This window comes from Lissotriton helveticus, chromosome 2_1, assembly GCF_964261635.1.
Source record: "Lissotriton helveticus chromosome 2_1, aLisHel1.1, whole genome shotgun sequence".
Classification (NCBI taxonomy): Eukaryota; Metazoa; Chordata; class Amphibia; order Caudata; family Salamandridae; genus Lissotriton; species Lissotriton helveticus.
The window spans coordinates 1971972080-1971993542 of record NC_136059.1 but is presented as its reverse complement, the minus strand read 5'-3'; the positions used below and the strand labels follow the sequence as shown (position 1 = coordinate 1971993542).

At 47.0% G+C, this 21463-nt stretch overlaps 1 protein-coding gene across 2 annotated transcripts in view; it reads left to right on the top strand.

The window, feature by feature from the left end:
* LRBA (LPS responsive beige-like anchor protein) overlaps nt 1–21463 on the top strand; it is a 2244423-nt gene that overhangs the window by 1632089 nt on the left and 590871 nt on the right. For both annotated transcript variants that reach the window (XM_078676915.1, XM_078676916.1), the window contains exons 42-43: nt 11166–11268; nt 13917–14032. In XM_078676915.1, the coding sequence (XP_078533041.1) occupies nt 11166–11268; nt 13917–14032 (219 nt within the window). The remainder of the gene's footprint in view (nt 1–11165; nt 11269–13916; nt 14033–21463) is intronic.

The following is a 21463-nucleotide window of genomic DNA, read 5'->3' as shown; positions in this document are numbered from 1 at the left end:
AGTGTTGAAATCTTCGGGTCGTCGTCTCAGAGGTCACGAGCCAGCCGGCAAGTGACCAGACAACAGGGAAGGCAGCAACCAGGCAAAAGGGCCCCACGCAGATCTCGTGGAGGCTGGGGGGGCTGACCTTGGATGCAGGTGCTGTGTCGGTGTGGGGCTTCTCAGTCCCCGATGCACTTACTCGAGGGTCCCTCGGTGGTCGTGCTGGAAGCACTGGGCAGGTTTCTTCAAGATGGCCGTCTCCACGTTGCTCGTCGCACCCACGGGTCCCAGCTGTGCTGTGGATGTGGGTAGAGGTCAGAGGGGTCTGGAGGTCCGGGTCTTGTTGAGCTGGGTCGTCGGATTCCGGGAAGGAAGGACTTGCAGCAAACCGCACAGGAGCTTGATGGTGCCTGCGAAGCAGGATGGTGACTCCCTGACCATAGGGGAGATTCTTCAGTCTTCTGATGTTCAGGAGGTCGAAGGTCAAGAGTTCCTTCGTGGAAGTTGTCAAGATTAATCTAACTGGGAATGGGACCAGCTCCTACCTTTATTCAGCTAAAGGGGGCTGCACTACGACTAGGTCCCTCCCCTGGGTGGGACCAGGAAGGGGGGTGGTTACACCCCCTATCCTTTGTCCGGTTTCCCGCCAGAGCTGGGGCTGGAGTGACCCAGCAACTGGTTGGAACCGGTGTATGCACAGGGCACCTTGTGTGCCCCAGCCATGTCTCATTCCTTTCAGCCTTGGCCTACCTAATACACAAAATCCTGTCTGGGGTGGTGCTAGCACCTCCCAAGGCAGGAAACCCTTTGTCTGAGCCTCCCTCGCTGGAAGGACTCCCAGCAGCAGGAGGTCAGACTTGTGTCTGTGGTGGCAGCATCCATTTGTGATGCTGAGGCTCGAGTTAACTTTAACCGGGGTTCACAGTTACATACATGTCGTGTCCCTCTAGAAGGGTGGAATGCTACCCCCGTCGCCAGAATTGGCGAGGGGGTAGTATTCCAATTCGTATGACACCGTACTCGACATGTTTTGATAATGTTATACCAGAGTTAGCATTTAACAGCGAGGATTTTAATGCACCTAAGAGTATATGGTATAGCGTTATCATGGAACAGCTATTAGGACTTGGTTCCGCAAGCTGCAACCGGGCTCAGCTCATGCCAGAGCACCATCTCACATAATTCCCAGCACTCTGCCTTCAGGATTGATAAGGCCTTCCATAGGAGTGACTGATAGGAATATATGTGTCCATTTTAGGTTTTAGATATAGGGAACTATATCTAAAGCAAAGGGTGATTACACCACCTTGCCTCAGCTGTCGTGCAGCCAGTTGTGTCTGTTTTGGATGGCCAGCCCGGGGTGGCATAATACATGCTGCAGCCCCTGGTAGGCCCTGGGTACACCTATGCCCTGGATACCTAAGGTATACTGTACAGGGACTGATAAGGTGGCCCAGTACCAATTGGTAAATGCACCTAGGGTACATGGTTGTAATTTTAGAGAGAGAACAGCTAGGCTGTGGGTCTGATTAGCAGGCCCTCAGCCAGGGAAAGTCGTAAACCAGTGAAGCAAAAAGCAAAAATCTGGGGTGGCCATGGGATAGCAGACCCCACTCTCCTACATAAGGTACCATCAGGATTCAAAAGAGGAGTATCTTTCAGGTCAATTCTACCCTTTGTCTCTTCCTCTGTCCTGAGAAAGCAATCATGTTGCTTGCTCTTGAACATCTGTCTCTACAGAAATCGGCAACAAGGTGGCTGGATTCAACGTGTTGCATCGCTTTATGTGCACATGACTCGCCAAAAGTGTCAGCTCATTACCGCGCACTAGTCAAATGCTGAGTCTTCGTTCTGTTCAATAAAGTATCCACCGCATGTGGAACCATCACAACCAACGTATTGCCCATCACCAAACCAGCAGACTGTCGAATAGAAACAGCCGCTGCTGCTGTAGCTCTCCAGCAGCTCGGCAATGCTTTAGCTACCGGATCCAAAGTTGACGAGAAATACGCACATGGACGCTGCTTGTCACCAAACTGTTGCGTCAAAACTGACAATGCACAACCCTCTCTCTCGTGAACATAGAGTGTAAAAGGCTTACTGTAGTCGGGAGTACCCAACACTGGAGCAGAACACAATGCATCACGTAATCCAGAAAAACTTTTCTGACATTCGTCAGACCAAGGAAGAGATTCTGAGTATCCTTAAGAGTAAGTGCCAACAGAGGTTTCGCAAGTAATGAAAAATTCGGAATCCACTGCCTACAGTACGAGGTAATACCCAAGAAAGCACGCACTTCTCTCTGTGTGGATGGCACGGTCATTTGCGCAATCGCTTGAATTCGTTCTGGGGTCAACCTTTTTCCCTCCTTTGACAAGAGATGACCTAAGTAGGTCACTTCTTGTCGGCACTACTGCAACTTCGAAGGTGACACTTTATGGTGAAGGTCAGACAAATGTCGCAACAAAGAAAGAGTAGCTTCTTGACAAGTTCCCTCATCATCAACAGCAACTAACAGATCGTCCACATACTGAATAAGAGCAACACCAGCAGGCAAAACAATCGCACCAAGCTGTGTTTTCAAAGCCTGACTATAGATGGAGGGACTTTCACAATAACCTTGGGGAGCGCGTTTAAACCGGAAGCTTCGGCCTCCTAAAGAGAAGCCAAAAATATCTCTACTCTCCTCGGCAATTGAAATACTGAAGAAAGCATTCTTCAGATCTATAACCGAAAACCAGGCAGCTGAAGCAGGAATCATAGTCAGCAAAGCAGTAATGTCCGGAACAGGAAACTGTGGCACAACAATCTTATTGACCTCTCGAAGGTTGATCACAAACCTGTAAACAGGCGGCTGAGAAGAGTCAGTACGCTTCAGAACAGGCAACACAGGACTATTACACACATTACCTCTCGTTTCTTCAATCACATCTTTCTCAATCAAATCATAGATGATCGCTAAAAGCGCTCTTTCACCATCACTAGAAATCCGATATTTGGGAATACGTGGCAATTTAACATTCGCTTTAAGCGTTACAACATAAGGTGGAATCTCCAAAAGACCAACTTTCTTAGGACCAGTAGCCCAAAGAGTATCAGGGAGAGAACGTAATTCCGGTGGAAGCCGATCTTTAGACAAATACATCGGGGAGATCACTTTCTTACCCAATGTAAGCTGCACTCCCGAAGGAGAACAATGCAATGTCGCATTCAACCTTTTCAACAAATCCAAACCCAACAAATTTTCACCACAACCTGTCGTTAAAATAAGGGGTGCTTCCAATTTACAAGGCCCGATGGAAAGAGACAAAGGACTAGAAACTGGATTACGAACTGGGGCGCCAGAGAATCCTACCGAAACATTAGTTAAGCCAGACAAAGGTGCGCCAGGGAGTTTAGAGTGCATGATAGAACTCTTCGCAGCACCAGTCTCCAAAAGAAAAGGCTCTACCACACCCATGGTGACTACTGCAACATAAGGTCCACTCTGGTCTACTGGAACTGACACTACTCCCTCCCTTTGTCCTTGGCTATCCTAGCAATCATTATAATCAGTACTCTCGCTCTCAATGTAATAATCATCAGCATAATATTGAGCAGACCTGCCAGTCGGAACATTCTGCTGATCAAAATAATTAATAGAATTCTGTGGGGGGAAAGGAACGCTCGTTCTGAGGACACCCGCCACGCCCTCTACCCCTCGATACTTGCTGGAAACCACCACGACCTCTCGGACCCGACATACCATTCGCACGTTGTCGTAAAACAGGACAATCACTCTTGAAATGCCCGTCCTCCCTACAATATGCACACTGATTCGGACCTAACTGCGGCCTTGGAGGAAAATACGCAGGCTTCTGTGATATCCTCTGAAACTGTGGTTGATGCTGAAACTGCGAACGTTGCTGTGACTCTTGTTGAGTCGGGCGAGGCGGGTACGCCTGTTGCAACAGAACCTTTGTCTTCAAATCTTTAGTCTTTTTCTCTACTCTATCTTTCTCATCCTTGTCCCTATTCTCGTAGTACTGTGCAGTCACCAATATCTGGGCCGATGAAGAAACAGCCCATGAATTCTCAGAATATTTCAACTTATTACAAAGCTCGGGTAACAAATTAAAGACAAACTTGTCCACGAACAGCCTCTGACCACCTTCCGTACTCCTATCCTGACCACTATGATCTATAAATGTTTCCTCAAACCTAGTGAAGAAATCAGACACACTTTCATCCTCCTTTTGCTTACATGCGGCTAATTTATCCCAATTCACTCGTAAAGCCGGCATCATTGTCTTCATAAGATCGATAATCCTGCCAGGTAAATCTGCAACTAAAGGCTCAGGCTTAGCTCCACCAACCTGTCTACCATCTGTAGCAGCGATATTCACCCATGTATCACCTAACTCTGGCGCATGATCCTCATGACGAATCTTCGCCCACAAAGGTTGGGGAACCACGTTACCCGACAACATGTCAATGTCAGCTAAATTCACGATGCATGCGTCAACTGTCTGGGACAACTTGTAATATCCAGCCGGATTCTTACAGGGATCAGGTAAAGACTGTTTAAGAGCCAAAACTTCAACTCTCTTTCACGGAACATGTACCCATACTCTATGAAAATGTGCCGGTATAGCTGGAGGAACATTATTCGCACCAGCAGCTACCGCATCGCGCCATACTGGAGGAACCTCTCTCATCGGATACTGTCTCACTTTCCTCCTAACGGAAGGATCAGACTCAAACAGTGGCTGAGACGGAAGCTCGCTCCTAAACGCGAGTATCGTCGCAACTGCTTTCTCAACGCCGGGACCCACTATCGTCCCTTTCGCAAACTCGGACTGTACATTAAGTAACTCCAATGAGACTTGACCCGATTAATTATCTTCCAATTCCTCACGGAGGAGAGTACACATAACATCAAAAGCGTACCTTTGCTTCGGTGCTTCCCACTGCTGGAAGACATCCATAACTGACTCTAGATCATATCTCAAGATATTCGAAATCCATCTACGAGCCAAAAGATCTAACACTGCCCGTTCTTCGGGACCAGGAAGCTGGCTACGTAATTGTTTATGTGCAGAAACAGGGGTCATACTCAATGACCCAAAGAAAGGAGACAAAAGAGAGTATCAGTCATTCTTTGTCGAGCAGAAGGAGAAGCTGTCATAAGGACAGGAGACAAAGTATTTTGAGGCGATAGAAACGTAGCAGTAGTCGTAAGAGAAGTCGAAGGTACAGGAGAGTGAGACAAAGAAGTTTGAGGCAGAACTGATAGCAAAGTCGGCGGCCCCAGAGGAGGCTGCGCCGTAGGAGGAGCAGCAGGTTGCGGAGGTGCTGTAGCACTCTGCACATAAGGGGGTGGTAATCTCAACAAATGTGACATCAAAGGATCCTTTTCAGGGTCCTTTGTTGCATTTTGTAGAAGAGAGGGCAAAGCTGGATAACATTTATCGATGGCCATATTATGTTGCCTATGCAACTCCTCAATCGCTTGATCATCTTCATTTTCTTTAAACTGCTTAGCAGCTTGCATTATCGATACATCCTTTTCTCTCTGATCTCTTTTAGCTTGTTTAATCTCTTGTTGTTTGGCTTCCTTTCGTCAAAGGCGGAAAGAGTCAAACATTGCCGGCCGGGCTTTCTTCCTGAATAATACAGCTTCCAAATTATTTAAAATCTCAGTATTGAAACTACCATGTTGAGGCCATCGTAAGACACCATCTTTCCTAGTGTAGCGGACCCATACTTCATTAAACGTAATGGGACCCACGCCATGTTTAGAATAGAGCTCATAAGTCGGAGTTCCAACCGGAGGTATCGGACATGAGTCCTCCAACCGGGAATCCCTGTTATGACCACAACAAAATATCTTCCTAATTTTGCTAAGACCAGGCATCTCGCTCACTAATCTAGCTTCAAACTTCAAGGGATTTATCACAAACGATAGTCTCGTAAATGTACGAGTCCCTCGGCTTTGGTAATTGCAAGAACCAAATCAAAGACCCAAAGAAACCCAAAACAAAGTACTGGGAGCGACCCACTTATACTTAGCTAAGGTATCAGTCACGCCACCAGAAGACCCGTCTATCGTCTCGCCGTACAACTCATCACAAGGGGGGGTGTCCAAGACAGGGCGACAGTCAGGGCAGCAGTCCTTCGTAGCCGTCAGGAAAAGCGGGAAGCTTGCAGCAAAAACCTTCAGTCCACGTTCGACATACCGGGGTCGATGAAGTGGGGGCCCTCTTCCGGAATTTCCTCACAAAGCTCCTCGCAATCTTCGGGCTTAGACCGGTACCCACTGAAGTCGTCCCGTGTTGGGCGCCAACTGAAGAACCGGGCTTTTTAGTACCCAGGGGCACGCCCAAAGTCTTCGGGTTCACCTGTCTTAGAATACAGAGACACGGGAAACTTCTTGGTGGCGTTAAAGATCGAATTTATTGGCTGCAACCAGAAACAGAGGTCCACGAAGTACAACACCGCGTATATTCGTAGGAGACTGCTCAAATTGGTAAAAAACGAGTCATCCCTTTTATGCCAAAAAAACACATTCCGGACAAACACCCATTATTTACAATTTGTCCAATCGTTGGCATTATTACAGAAGGTATCGCATAACGGCAAACCCACTTTTCGGTTAACCGGCCCACCATCAATTATACTAAAAAGCCCAACATTCCTTCTTACATAAGTCAGACGATACCCATAATAGAAGGACCACAACCCATGTCATAAAAGATGCCATAAAGGAAGAAACAGAAATAGATACAGAGCAAGATAAGGGATGTGTGTGTGTATATCAAACTTTACAATGTCCTGTGTTCTGATCCTTAATCTTGATCAGCTATAGGGCAAAGAACTGGTTCAACAAGGTCAGCTTCAGGCAACGAGGTCAGTTCACTTGGTTCATCCAGAAGTCAACACGAACTCGAATCGACATGTACGTGTACCAAGGACTTGCTCGGCCGCAGTCGACGGCCTATGTGAGGGCAACCAAAGAATGGCTGCCATGCACAAAATGGAACCCATGGTTCGGAACGAAATCTCCAAATACATAGTGAATCTGTAGGTCTAGCATGACGAGATCACTCGTACTTGCCGAACTCACTAGTTACGGTTTGCTACTATCAAATTCGTAACGAAACCATGCTATTTATAGAACGGGTTCAGAATTAACGGAACCACACTGAGACGTCGCGGATACCTTGCTTCGCGCAGGGACTTCCGCGGAGTCGCCGGCGGTTTCGGCTTCAGAGAGTGATGTCGTCAAGGTGTAGTCCTTCGGGGCTCCCCTCTTTGGCGCCTGTTGCAGGAGATTTGGCCGCGTTTATTCTTCGTGCGACCTTGGATGTTGCTGATGCTTTCAGCCGTGTTATGGCCACTTCTGTGGCTCTCCGTTGCCATGCTTGGCTACGTGGTGCTGTTTTTCCTGAAAATATTAGGGAGCCTTTGGTTGACCTGCCCTTTGATGGGGTCCTTCTTTTTGACACTCATGCGGACTCCGCCATTCAGCGTCTTCTTGTGGTGCTCCATCCCCCTCCTCCTCCGTAGGCTGGTTTGTTGATCCTCCGGGACTTGGTGGGAGGTGTTATCTCACTTGCTTCTAGAATCTGGTGTTTGGAGTGACCGTTACACTTTCTGTGTGGTTTGCTGTGCCCTCTGGTCCCTTGGCTGGCCCCTCTCCTTAGTTGGCTGCTGGTTCAGCCCCTTTTCTGAAAGAGTGTACTTTTTGGCTGATTACTAAGCCTTCTGTGGTTTCTGCCACAGGTTTTATGGTTTTGTTCTCTGATGCGGGATTTTCTTCCCTAAGAGTGGATCTCATAATTTCTTTGGGACGTGTCATACCCTGAGTGGGGTACTTGTTGCTATTGTATAGCTCTTACCCTCCCCTTTGTGGGTTCCTCGCCTTTCCTGGTGTGGCTGTATTCTGCTGGTGCGGTCTCTAGGTCTAGCCTGGGCGTGGCTTTGCCATCCACGGCGTTGTACTGTGTTGATTTGGCCCTTTTGTCCGACGTTCGGCTGGGTCCCCTGTCGGGGGTTCCAGAAGGGATAATTTCCTGTGTTGACGGCTTGGTCCGCCCTACTTGTTTCTTCTCTTATTTTCCAGCTGGTCTCGCTTCTGTGTGGATCGGTTTTGTCCGGACCGATCTCCTTCTAGGGGTCAATTGGTGTTTTTTCTGGCTTTTGTTTTAAACCCGTCGTAGTCTGGGCATTCGGTTTGGTGGCGCTTGTCAGCGGCCAGCTGCGCCTGCCTGCTCTTCTGGTTTGCGGCCGAGGGGCCTTGGCGTGGGCCCTGGTGCTCCTGCTTTTTGTTCCGCTGGAGCCTTGTGAGACTACGTCTTTCTTTTCACGCCTGCCCTTATGGACTGAGGCGCCGTTCTGTCTTGTCTGTCTACTTCAGGCTGTGATAGGTTCGGCTACCTTTTTTCACTGTATGTGTTTTCCGGTGGAGGCCTTTGTCTTCATTTCTACCTCTTCTCCTTGGAGTCTTGGGGTAGGTATTCTTCCCCTGCACTCGTCTGCGCTGCCTGTGCCTCTGGGGCTTCTGGTGGGGGTCTCTGGTACGTTAAATGGGCTTGGGGTGCACTGCCCCCCCTTTTCACCTTGTCGATGCCTTCTCCTACTTGCTGGGGGCTGGGCTGTCTCTCTTGTCTTCGTCACACATCCCCTGTGAGGCCTGGTGTTCTTCCAAGATGATGAGGTTCTCTTCTGCGTGAGGGGGCTGGGCTATTCTCCCTGTCCCCGTGACTCATCCCCTTTTGGGGCCCTGTGTTCGTCCCCGCTGGGGAGGTCCTCTTGCAGACCCTCCTCCCCCTTGGGTATGGCTAGGGTATTTATTCTACGTTAAGGAATCTGCGGCTAGTAGTCTCTATCAGATGTACGAGTTACTTACCTTCGGTAACGATGTATCTGTATTCTAGCCGCAGATTCCTTCATGACCCCCCCTTCCTCCCTGTTCTGCAAGGACCCTTCTTTGGTCTTCTGCACTCGCCTGCCTCCGGGTGGTTGTCTCCTACAAGTGCCTTTTCTTACTCCCTTTCTAGAGTGATGCTCATCTTTGTTGTTTGCTCCATTTCTTCCTTTCTGGTGAATGGTTGATGATTTCATGGTGCTTCTACGCCCCTGCACCCTGGTCTCCAGTGTAGGGTTGCCCGCGTCCTTCTTCCTCTTGTTGCTTGCACTTCTGACTCTCGCAGTCCTTTGGGTTGAGGTTCCATGTCCGGGTCTTGACCCTTGGCTCTTTTAGGAGATGTCTCTCCCTGCTGGTGTTGTCTGGGGATGAATTGTTGTTGCTCTTTCATGCTGGCCTTGGTGCCTTCTCTGTACTGGACGGTGGTGGCAGACTCCTTAGTCTGCTGTGCAATTTTCCATATGCTTTCTGCCCCCGGGGAGGCTGTTGTATTGCTTGGTGGCTTGCTTTGCAGTAGCTGTGCCCTGTTCTTTCCTTCCAGTACTTGGTGCATTGTACCTGGCACTATTCTGGATGGTGCTGTCCCTCACCATTCGTTTCTTCCCTTTCTGTTAAGCTGATTTTTTTGCACAATGTTCCCGTATTCTCACAGTTTTTGTTTGTGATGGCTCCGTGTTGTGGCGCTGAAAAGTTCTCAGAAGAAAAAAGTATTTCTGCTAGACCTGTTAATCGGGAGGGGGGAAGGGGTCAATTCTGCAGTCGCCCAGTTTATTCTCCAGTTTAAAATAGTTCTCAACCCTATCTTATCAAAAATCTATCTTAACCCTTTGTCTGATCTAAAGGGAACTAGTGCAGTACTAATGGGAAGGCTGGTCCGTGATCGCATAAACCGATTTTCAACTGCCACCAGGGGAGGCGCTTCCTTGTTATTTCTATATCTGTATATTGATATGCCTTGACAGTCAAAATGCATATGGTCCAAATTCTCAGGTTTATTAGAACAGCTCTACAAATAAACACGCAATCACAAATTTATGACTACAGTGCATGGGTAAAATTCCATATTATTACCACAGTATACTACAATTGACATGAGCAACACACTGTCTACTGAGACCCATGTTGTCTGTTGAATTTACAAAGGGAAATCAGCTTTCCCAATAGGCACGAGGTCTCTCACTGTGATTGTAACTTACTGGCAACATGTAAGCCGTTCGATTCTAGTTTTGGTTAAATATGTTTTTATAAAACTGCTACACATGCAAAATTGCCTTGTCATAAATGCAGATGTGTTCGTGTATCATGCTATTTATTTATTACCGTTTTTGAGGGAGGAGATTGGCATCAGTATCCACTCGAAGCGTTGCCTCTCGTTAATTATGGCCCCTCCCCACCACACAATAATAAAAAGTATCACATTAAACTCTGCTGATCTGTTGGTAAACCTGCGTGTTTAAAACGTCCGAAAATTTGAGAAAGACGGATTATTCGAACCTAAACCATGGAACATACTGTCCTCTGCATTTCACCTTAAACCTTACCAAAGAAAATATAATTTAACATTCTTCTCTTATTACCCGTATGTAACCAAGTGAAATTGTTTGATTTGGTGAGCTTACCTCTTAATCTATACCTGACCTTTTAAATTATTGTTTTATGGTTTTTTTTTTTAATGAAATAACCTGTTTGTTAAAGTGAATAAACTGTTTACTAAAGTTAGCTGCACTCCTCCCTTGTCTGCCTAATCTAGAGGTCATGTTTTTGGTACATAATAAATATTTCAAGGTACGCTTTTTTCTTACATATTTTGAGGAAAGCATACAAGATGGAAATTTGTAAACCATCTGTTGTTTGTTTCACAATTTTTCAAAAACATTGATGCAAACATGAGTCAAATTTAAAACATGAGATCTACTTAGAAACGGTTTAGTAAAACATACCGTATAATTCTCAACCCGGTCGTGGCTTCCGCAAACGCTAGCGACCTTTCGCATGTCATCTATTGAAGTTTTTACATACGTATTTGCTCGAGCTCTCTGTTGCAGTAGTGTGGCGGTAATAACTTGGAGGTGTCGGCTTCATGTTTTTCTTTACATATGTATTTGGGTACACAGGTGGCCCAGGCCTCCTCTCACACACTGTTCTTCTGTATAGAAACAGCATGTTTTCTCATGCCATATTGGCTCGTTTGTTAGTTTATGATTTGACATTTTAAATGATGTGATATACCTTGCTGCTGTGTATGATTTCATGGTTCAGCTTTTTTTTTCCACAGTTGCTGTGATGTTCAACTTTCCAGACCATTCAACTGTAAAGAAAGTGGTACATTGTTTGCCACGCGTTGGCATTGGCACCAATTTTGGACTCCCACAGACAAGGTAACTGGTCTGAACATTACCACAATTCTATTATTTATTTCAAGCAAATGTGTTAGCAGCTTTTGGAAATTATTTCCGTTTTTTATTTGAACGTCAGCCTGACCTAGTTGTAAGAAGTGGCATTCCTGTCACTAGTCAGAAATACAAGCTCTGATGGCTATTTTCTGCCATGCATATGATTTTTGACCTAAGAGAATAATACCCATAAGTGAAGACATTCTCTTTTTAACTCAGCAGCTACTGGAGTTAAATGTTTTGCTTACAAATTCTTCTTATTTTAAGAACCAATTGGCTACTGCAAAATCTAACAAAAACAATTTAAAAAAAGGACCAGTTGGCAAAAAAAATTACAGGCCATAGGCTTGTGTCTATCGTAAAGTTATTCTTTTCATGAAATTCATTAAAATCTCATGGGTGGCCCATGGAACTCTATGAAATTCTAGAGTTTTTCATGCCTACACCTTAAACTAAAGTGGTAGAAAATCTGCCGATTTTATAGGATTGTGTTTAAATACTTTATTCCTCCACCTGGAAAGTATATTTCAAGGTGTTGAAATTCCTTGTGTAAAACACCTATTAAATTTCTGGCTGTTCATACGGTTTCTCACCTTGGAAAATACAATTGCCCGTTCTAAGTATGCTTCCAGGTTTTTATTGAATGTGTTTGCGAATACCCATAAAGTTAGGAGATTTTAGATGCTTTAAGAATGTTGCATGGGCCACTTTTGACAATCCTCTTTCTTTTTCCCTTCCTTATCCCTGTCCCCTTCCCCGTCCCTATCCCTTCCCCTTCCCTATCCCTTCCCTATCCCTTTACGTGTCCCATGCTTGACGATATCCATTAGTCAAAACCGGAATTTGCAATCATTTTCAACTACAAATGTAACTTTTTGTTCACCTAATGATACTAAGTTGCACAGAAAATCCCTATGTCTTCTGCATGGAAAGACAATATGATATCAAGGTGTAGATATTGAACACAGTTGTGCACGTATGCCTGCTTGGTAAATGATGCACTGGCTAAGCTACTAACTCTAAAACTCGAGATCCAGAGTTTACATTTACGTGCATGCTTCTTTTAAGTGTTTCTAGCCAGTTGCATTAGAATGACTCCCGAGCTCCTAGTAAAAACCTGCAACATATTAATTTTTAATTTGCTGCCAACTACCCCATTTAGTTTCAACATATCGAAAGAAGGACTGTGGGGGAAATGCCACTTTTTATAAGCTGATATTGTGACATAGCTGTTGATTATAACAACTTAGATTTTGCACTGTAGGTTCCAGGTTGAATCTCTGAAGCGTTGATTCAACTGCTAGTACAATACCCTGCTGTTCTTGCCAGAAAATAACAAAAACGGAAGGTTTATCATATTTATAAAAAGTACCCAGGAAATGAACTAATTGTTCTCCACTTGAACAAATTAAGTCACCCTAGGAGATTCACATTAAACTGCCTGTGCCTCGGTTAATTGATCTGTGAAAATTGTGCGCTTTTGTTAAATAAGCTGGTCTGCAGTGCTAAGTTCTGTCCCAACCGTTTTTTCGTGTTTGAATTGCATGATCTAAATAGACGTGTATATTGGAAGATTGATTGCATTGTAATTCTTCATCATGTTTTTCATGGGAATCTTTGTGGGAAAATTCACATTGTTTTCTGGCAGTATGGCTGTCCCTGGTGTATTATTTAAGTATAATATCAGATTAAATGATGTTGTGCTTCTTTCCTTGGTAATATGTGTGCTGAAAGAGTGGGTTGGACAATGTTCCCCACTTGACGTTCAGGATAAATTCCTCCGTGCTTGATTTATAAATACAAGGAAGTAGTTTAATATATTCTTGTGACAAACTTCAGGAAATCTGCATCGGAAACACCAATAGTTTAATTGCCCTAGTTATTTATAGCTGGGCCCCAAAGTTTCCCAGACGCTGAGGTTTAAGAGAATGGATTTGGAAGCCCGGCAACCCCCCCCCCCCCTTTCTTCTGATTTGTACCACACGGTATATCCTGACGTGCCTTGGAAACATATCATGGCCGACAGGGTCATTCCTAGGTGTGAGCTTTTAATGGCGGCCGTGAGTCCCTTCCTAATGTTGCCGATCAGTGGCCGTGTGCGGATTAGACCCTTGCAGGCCTGGGGCGGCAGCAACCCGCGTGCAGCTGCGGCGGCGGCAGATTTATGAACGTGGCACATGACAATGTCCAGCCCCTGATTTAAGACTGTTATTCTTCTGCCCTCATTAGGTTATAAACCGTGAAAATAAACAGGGGCCCTCTGGTCTTCGCAGAACCACCAGGCCAGACCCCAGCATCCTGCTTCACGTTTCTGCAATAAACCCAATTCCCCTTATAAAGTGCACGTGGTACTACGCAGACGCGTCTTTTTAATGATTTTGTTTTATTGAAAGGAAGGGATATTGGAACCCGTGCTAGAAATAATTGAAATTCACGAGGAAAACACAATCTGGCTGGAATGTTCAACTATGAGATTTTATTTGTTGATATTTGTGTGTTAAAATTTGAACTTGGAGAATAGTGACCTTTTTATTCTGACTGACATTGGGCGGGAGGTGTGATACCTTAGAGTGGCCCCTTGTGTCCAGGTGAAGCTGCGCGCTCACGGCTACCTGTTTGTTTCTGTCTTTCAGACGCATCTCTCTGGCCACCCCTCGGCAGATCTTCAAGGCTTCCAACATGACTCAGCGCTGGCAACACAGAGAGATTTCCAACTTCGAATACCTGATGTTTCTCAACACCGTGGCTGGTAATATAAGACCCTGATGTTCCCTTCACGTGGGGGTGGGGGAAGGTGGGTGTTAGACTTGTTAGTGATGGCTTACTTGCCGGTGCACTTTCCATGTGCGCCACAAACCTCTGACCCTGTGCTGACAGAAACTTCCTCTTCTGCAATCCGACATTTTCTTTTAAATTAGGCCCGGTCTTCCCCGTGGACACAAAAGATCGTATGACACTTTTCAAAGGGAATGTGTCAGTGTGGTTTCAGCTCTTTTCTGCACCCTCCTGCGCATGATAAATGACTTCCCAAAAATGAAGCAACATTCTGTATGTAGAAAATCTTTGTAAGGCAAACGACGTGCTGAGCCCCTAGGCAGGCCATGAAGTAGTTCTCTTGTAGCGCTGAGGCTCAAGGCTCAAACCAAGGATGCCAGAGGTGACCTGAGCTAGAGCAAACTATATTACCAGTGGTTATTGACCAGGGAAAAATACAGCGCATCTCAGTAATTACAGAGTAGACATTTATTTAAAAAATAGACATTTATTTAAAGAGGAAACTTGTCCACTTAGAACTTCAATGTAATGCTTTTCTGCAGTGACTCCGTTGCAGGATATCAAGGGCCTGATTTAGATATTGGGAGACGGGCTACTCCGTCACAACGGTGACCGATATCCTGTCCGCCGATTTTTATTTCGCCAGACGGGATAACCATCACCTCGTGACACCGAAATCTGCCCGCCCAGATGTAAATCGGGCCCCAAGTTTCTCGTTCAAATAGCAAAAATATTGTAACAAATTTGAGCTTTTATCGTAATACGTTTTTTTATTTATTAATCTTTGGTATGTTAGACATTTCCTCATTAATTCTTCACCATGTTCTCTTGCCAACAACCAACCACTTACATGGCTATGGGCAAGGAAGTATTTAGGGCATTTCCACTCAGAGGCCACAAGTGCCCTAGATAAGAAATTTGCAAATCAACCTCTCCTAAAGTTGTTCTAAGTAAGAACTCAGAAGCATAAGATCTGAGGAGGAACTGACACAGTGAGTGTAGGAAGGTAGGATCCTTCAAGCATGGTTACCCCCCCACTTTTTGCCTGTTGTCAGTGTGTTTTTGACCTAGTCTGACTGGCATCCTGCTAATCAGGACTCCAGTCACTGTGCTGTCTCCCTAAATTGACCAGGGTAAGTACTTTTGTACATTCACAGTTCTCCAGTATTGGATCTTTTGTAGATTCACATGCTTGAATCATCTCAGTTGCCGTAGTGGGAGCCCCACGGTATACTTATAATAGCAGTAGTAAAACTACCATAGGCTACAACGCAATAAACAGTCACTGCAATAGCCTATCCATTTTCTTTTGTAACCAAACAGGCGACAGCACCCTGTAGAACACTCCCAAGAGAGGCTAGCTTCCTCAGATTTTCTATAGGAAGTTGTGTGAAAGGGAGGCTTCCTAAGCTCTGCTCAGTTTCTTCTTTTTACCAGATTTATACTCAAAATGCCGTATTCTTCAAAGAAAGGTCTCTTCAGGTCTTGTGGAACATGCGTAAAAAAGAGACTGCATGCCGAGGATCCCCATAAGAACTTTATATACTGTCTTTACCCTCAGCATAAGGTAAAGGACTTCAAAATGTGTTGGACTTTTTCAACCAAAACCCTTAAAGACAAAGAGGGTAGGTGGTTGATTTGGCTTCAGAGACTTAAAAACAAATCTGATGATGTCTCTGAGGATTAGTAGAGCTCTACCTTTCAGACCTCTCAGGAAACATCTAAAAGGAGAGAAAGGTCTCATGAATCTCCAGAAGTTTCCAAGAAAAAGGTTTCTAAAAAGTATCGTCAGAAAGATGCGGGCACCTGACTAAAAGGAAAGCATTCATTTCCTACTGAGGAAAAGAGCCATTCAACACAGAAACATGGAAAACAATCTTCAGAACAATCCATGAAGTTTACAGTCTCTAGAAAACTTATATCATCGTTGGCGTTATCATCTGTGTCCCTCTCGATAGAAAAATCACCATCTGAGCGCATTTCACCCACCCCGTCGAAGATCTCGTCGACGAAAAGTACATCGTAGATGACGGATACGACTACGCTGTTGACGACGGTCCCACCGCTGACGCTTCTTGCGACGACCAAGGCCACAACATCGCCAGTGACTTCTTTGTCGACGACAACTCACACGACGAGGACAACAACTTCCTCGTTGGCGTCATCATCGACAACGTTTATTCCTTCGACGACCGTCTTGGCATCGTCGACTATAGTGACGGCGACTTCTTCTGCTCCTATTATAGCTTCTTCGACGATACAGACACCGCTGCCATCGACGAAGCTGACGACACTGTACCCCCCGCCTGGTTGTAAGCGACCGCCAACGTTGCAAATAACGCCTGTATATCCATCAACGACTTTCTCGTCGACGACACAGTTGACTGGTATTTTTCCAGAATCCAGCAGTGGGGTCACCCTTACCACCTTTTACATTTCTTGAGGAATCTGATGATGATGGGATGTTTGGTATCTCTCACAATCACTCTCAGCTTCATGTGAAGTATCACGCTGATGATGAGGATGACTCTGAAGGTTACTATCACCAGGAATATCACCCTCCACATGCAGAAATGTAATACATGGAGCCGGTTAGTGAACCCATGGTCCACCTTCCTGTAGCTTTGGTTCAAGACCTGCAGGACGTGCTACATGACTACTGGACTTGTTTTCCTTCAACAACTGCTAATCCACCTCGGCCGCCACAGCCGCCCCAGGCACCTCTACCACTAGCTTCTCCTCCACATAGGCCTGAGCTTTCTCCTACGACTTCCACTGTAAGGGATACTGTTTTGCCACAACATGACTCTTCTGATGACGGAGAAATTGAGGAGGGTCAACCTCAGAAAGATGGGGATGTAGGTGATGAATGGGATGATTGTTATTTCAATGCTTGCTGCTTCTCCTCAGACTGCAGATTCTCCGCCGGAGGACATTGGCTGTTTCCATGCACTAATGGAGAGAGCGGCTTCTCGTTTTCAAGTGTCAATGATAGTCAAGCAGTCTGACTGTTTTCTTTAAGATTTTAAGGCTCCTTCCAGAAAGACTGTGAGAGCGATACCTATTATTGATCACATCTGGGAAGAAGGTGTGAAGGTTATGAGGACTCCCGCCACGGTTGTTTCAGGATTGACAAAAAATATAGGGCTCCTGATGATGATCCAGCTTGTCTGGTAGGCGATCCTAAGCCAGATTTTGTCATCACTCAGGCTGCCCAGCGGAGATCAAGAAACCCTTTAGCGCCTATTACTACACCACCTGACAAGGTGGGAAGGCGCCTCAATCACATTGGCAAGAGGGTTACTACAATTTCAGGTACTAGTGTGCACGCAGCTAACGCTCTGGCAATATTAGCAAGATACGACCACCTGATGTTATCCGATATCCCTTACATGGACCTCCTTCCGGACGATAAAAGGATAGAAGCAAGATAGATCCTTCTTGAGAGAGAAAGATCTGCATCAGAAATTATTGACGCTTCTATGGATGTGGCTTCCCTGGCTTTTCGTCCACTCGCTGGAGCGGCTTTCCTCGGGCGTCAGGGTGGACTGGAGGCAACAACGTTCCGCCCTGAGGTGCAAAGCAAAATGGTGGACATCCCATTTTGTGGTGAAACGCTTTTTGGCAAACATATTGATGACACCTTACAGGCTATTAAAACTGACACTGACACTGCTAGGGCTTTGGGCACGCTCCAACACAGAAAGATCCCCTTTCGTGGGGCACGTGGCAGAGGAGCATATTTGTTTCGAGGAGGTTACCAGAAATACCAGCCTCAGACTTGCACCTCTTTTCTTCCTTCCTACCAACATCAGCAGCAGTAGCATGCACCACCACAGGCTGCTCAGTCCAGACAGCCCAGGCGAAAGCAACCAGGTCAACCAGAGATACTGTCAGAAAACAGTAATGAGACCTTCCCGCCTGCCGCTAAAATTTTTTCCCTCTTTTGTTATTTAGGTCAATGGCAGAAAATAACAACAAACAAATGGGTTCTGTATATAATAAATATGGTCATACCCTAGAGTTCAGCACAGCACCACCTCCTCACCCACCTCAAAAATCAATACCAACCCATCTTCATTTGTTAAAGAAGGAAGCATTGATCATGCTCGAAAAGGGAGCAATAGAATGTGTGCCAGGCTCTCGAAGAGGAAGGGGCTTCTACTCCAGTTTCTTTCTGGTGAAGAAGTCGGTTGAATGGCTTCCCTTTCAGGACCTCATAAAGCTCAACAAATACTTGCAGAAAAAGTCGTTTCGCATGGTAACTCTAGGAGATATTACAGATTCTGAACCAAGCGGATTTCCTGGCAAGCCTAAATTTACAGGACGCATATTTCCATATGCCTATACATCCCAAGCATCCAAAATTCTTCTGTTTTACTGTGGCAGGCGCACACTATCAGTTCAAGGTGTTTCCCTTCAGCCTCCGTTTAGAGCCTCAGGTTTTTACAGAGTGTCTTGCTTCCGTGACAGCATACCTACGATTTAAAGACCTACAGATCTTCCTGTATCTCGACGATTGGTTGGTGAAGGCTCCTTCTCTTTGTCAGGCCCTAAAGACCATCTCTTTTCACCTTCAGCTCTTCCGCTCTCTAGAGGTGGCAAACAATTATCAAAAATTCATTCTCATACCTTCCCAGAGGATAACGTTTCTCGGAGCAACACTGGATACCCTCCAAAACAAGGCATTCCTATCCACAAAAAGACAGAACACCATTCTATCTCTGGCTCCCAATCTCTGCAAAAGAGTTAGTTTCTGTCCGTCTCCTCAAATCCTTTCTCGGCATGATGTCTTCTGCCACCCTCATGGTGCCTCATACACGTTTAAGGATGAGATCCTTTCAGGAGCAATTGTACAGATAATGGTTTCAGATAACAGGATCATTCAAGGATATCATTCAGATAACACCGGTCATGAAAAACGCACTTCCTTGGTGGCAGTCCACCAACAATCTATCTGTGGGACTGTCATTCCTCTCTCCTCTTCCAGAGTTTGTTCTAACAACAGAAGCATCATTGGAAGGTTGGGGGGCGCATCTTCTGGACCTCCAAATAAGCAGCAAATGGAATCTGTCTTTGTCCAAAAGGCATATCATTTTTCTGGAACTGAGAGCAATTCTCCTTGCCCTCCAGTCATTTCTCCCAAGGATTCAAGCAGCCTCAGTCCTCATTCGTACACACAATACCACCTGCATGCATTATCTCAACAAGCAGGGAGGAACGAGATCTCCAATCCTATCTCTGGAAGCTCAAAGGGTCTGGGAATGGACTCTTCAACATCATATAATCATCAAGGCGGACCATCTCCCAGGAGTAAAGAACAACCTGGCAGACCCCTTGAGCAGATTACGTCGTTGGCGTAGTTGGCGCCGGGACGGCGTCACCGGAACTACTTAGACGCGCCCACGCCCGCTGACGTCAGTTTTCTTTTCCGTGCCAGCAAGCGCAGATCCGTGAAGAGCAAGTACCCCCAGTCACTTTTTGACTGAGTTTTTTTAGGCCTTTTACCTCATCTTTTTGAGTCGATCGACTCCTGGTGTCATAGGGATGCCCGTGTTCAAGAACTGTGGAGACTGTCACCGCATGATGTCTGTGACAGACCCACACCGCGTGTGTCTCTACTGCCTGGTGCGCGACCACAACCCCAAGTCTTGCCCCGACTGCTGGGCCATGGCGCTGAAGACTTTGCAAGAGCAGTCCCGAAAGTTGCTTTAAGTCCAGCAGTCCGGAGTCGTCACCATCATTCTTCTGGATCTAAGTCTTCGCACTCGGGGTCAGGTAAGTCGAAGCATTCCAAGAAGAAGTCGAAGAAGCATCATTGCTCTTCAACTTCCCGTCGCGGCTGAGGGTGAGAGTGGTGCCACCCCTGCGGCTCCAGCGGAGCCTGCGACATCGCCCCCAGTCCACCCCCCCTTCCCGAGTGCGCGAGCGACGCCTGCTCAGGTGCAAGAGTTTCTTGCTGCCATGGCCCGACTCTTTGGGCCGTCTGGCCCCGCCGGTGCGCCTGCGGGCCCCGCGGGCCCGACTAGTGGTCCTGCTTTGCCATCTCCAGCGGCGCTGGCTCTTGTGTCGCTGGCGGCTCCGGCCCCAACGCCGCAGGCCCCCCAAGGATCCAGGATAGAATCCCGATCAATGCCGGTTGACCTAGTGACACCTCCACCGGCACCGATCTCCCTGGCGCGGCTTCCGAGGCCGCCCGCTCCTCGGGACAACATCGCCCCCAGGTTCAGCCCCGACCTGTACACGGTGCCGGATCGACGTCACCCATCACCAATACCTATGCCGATGAGCCCTTTTGTGCCCTATGTCCCTCCTCCTTATTTTGAGCCTGTTCCACAGACTTCGGAGGAAGGGGAGTACTGGGAGGGGTCTGAGGACCCTCTAGCACAGGACTGTGCTTATGATCTGGACTGGGCAGAGGATTTGGGGGAGGCCAGTGGTCTTGACTTCTCGCCTGACCTTGGCATGCTGTCTCCTCCTACCGTGGCTACGGATGAGGGAGCCAGTTAAGCAGTGGTGTTGCGTACGGCATCCGAGGCTCTCGGCCTCGAACTCCCTACCGTGGCCGTCAGGACTAATCTCCTGACAGATGTGCTCCAACCGGAGGCTACCTCCTCGGAGCCTTTGCTGCCCTTTAATGAAGCACTATCCGACGTCCGACGGTCAAGGCCCAACACAAGGGCTCCTGTGGATAGGAACGTGGCCCCACGCCATCGCCCGGCTCCGGGCGACCCCTTCTTCCTTACCCAACACCCCGGAGAGCTTGGTTGTCCAGAGTGCGTTCCCTACCGCACCTCCAGATAGGGAATCCAAGAAGCTGGATCAGTTTGATACGAAACTATTTTCATCTGCCTGCTTAGGGCTGCAGTCGGTGAACACCACATGCCTCTTGGGCCGTCATACCCACTCTCTGTGGGACACGTTTGCGCAGGTGCTGCCTAACTGCCCGGAGGAAGCCTAGGTAGTACTTTCCCAGGCGATTGCAGCCGGGAGAGACGCAGCAAAGTTCACCATACGTTGTGGGCTAAACACCGCTGACTCTAGGCAGGTCGATTTCCACGACTGCGGCGCTTCAGCGCCATGCCTAGTTGAGGACAACTGGCTTCTCAGGGGATGTCCAGAACACTCTGATGGACATGCCCTTTGATGCCAATTGCCTTTTTGGCCATAAGGCAGATACTGTGTTGGAGCGCTTCAAAGACTCCTGGGCTACGGCCAAGTCCTCGGGCCTGTTGGCCGCTCGGCCTCCTCCGCCTTCTGCTTTTCGTTCCTTTTGTGGCCACGGAAGGGGCGCCCCACGGCATTCGCAGGGCCACAGACCACAGCAGCAACAACCTCAGCGTGGCCATTGAGAGACCAGTCGCGGGGCTGGAGTCATCACCACTCGGCGAGTCAACACCACTCG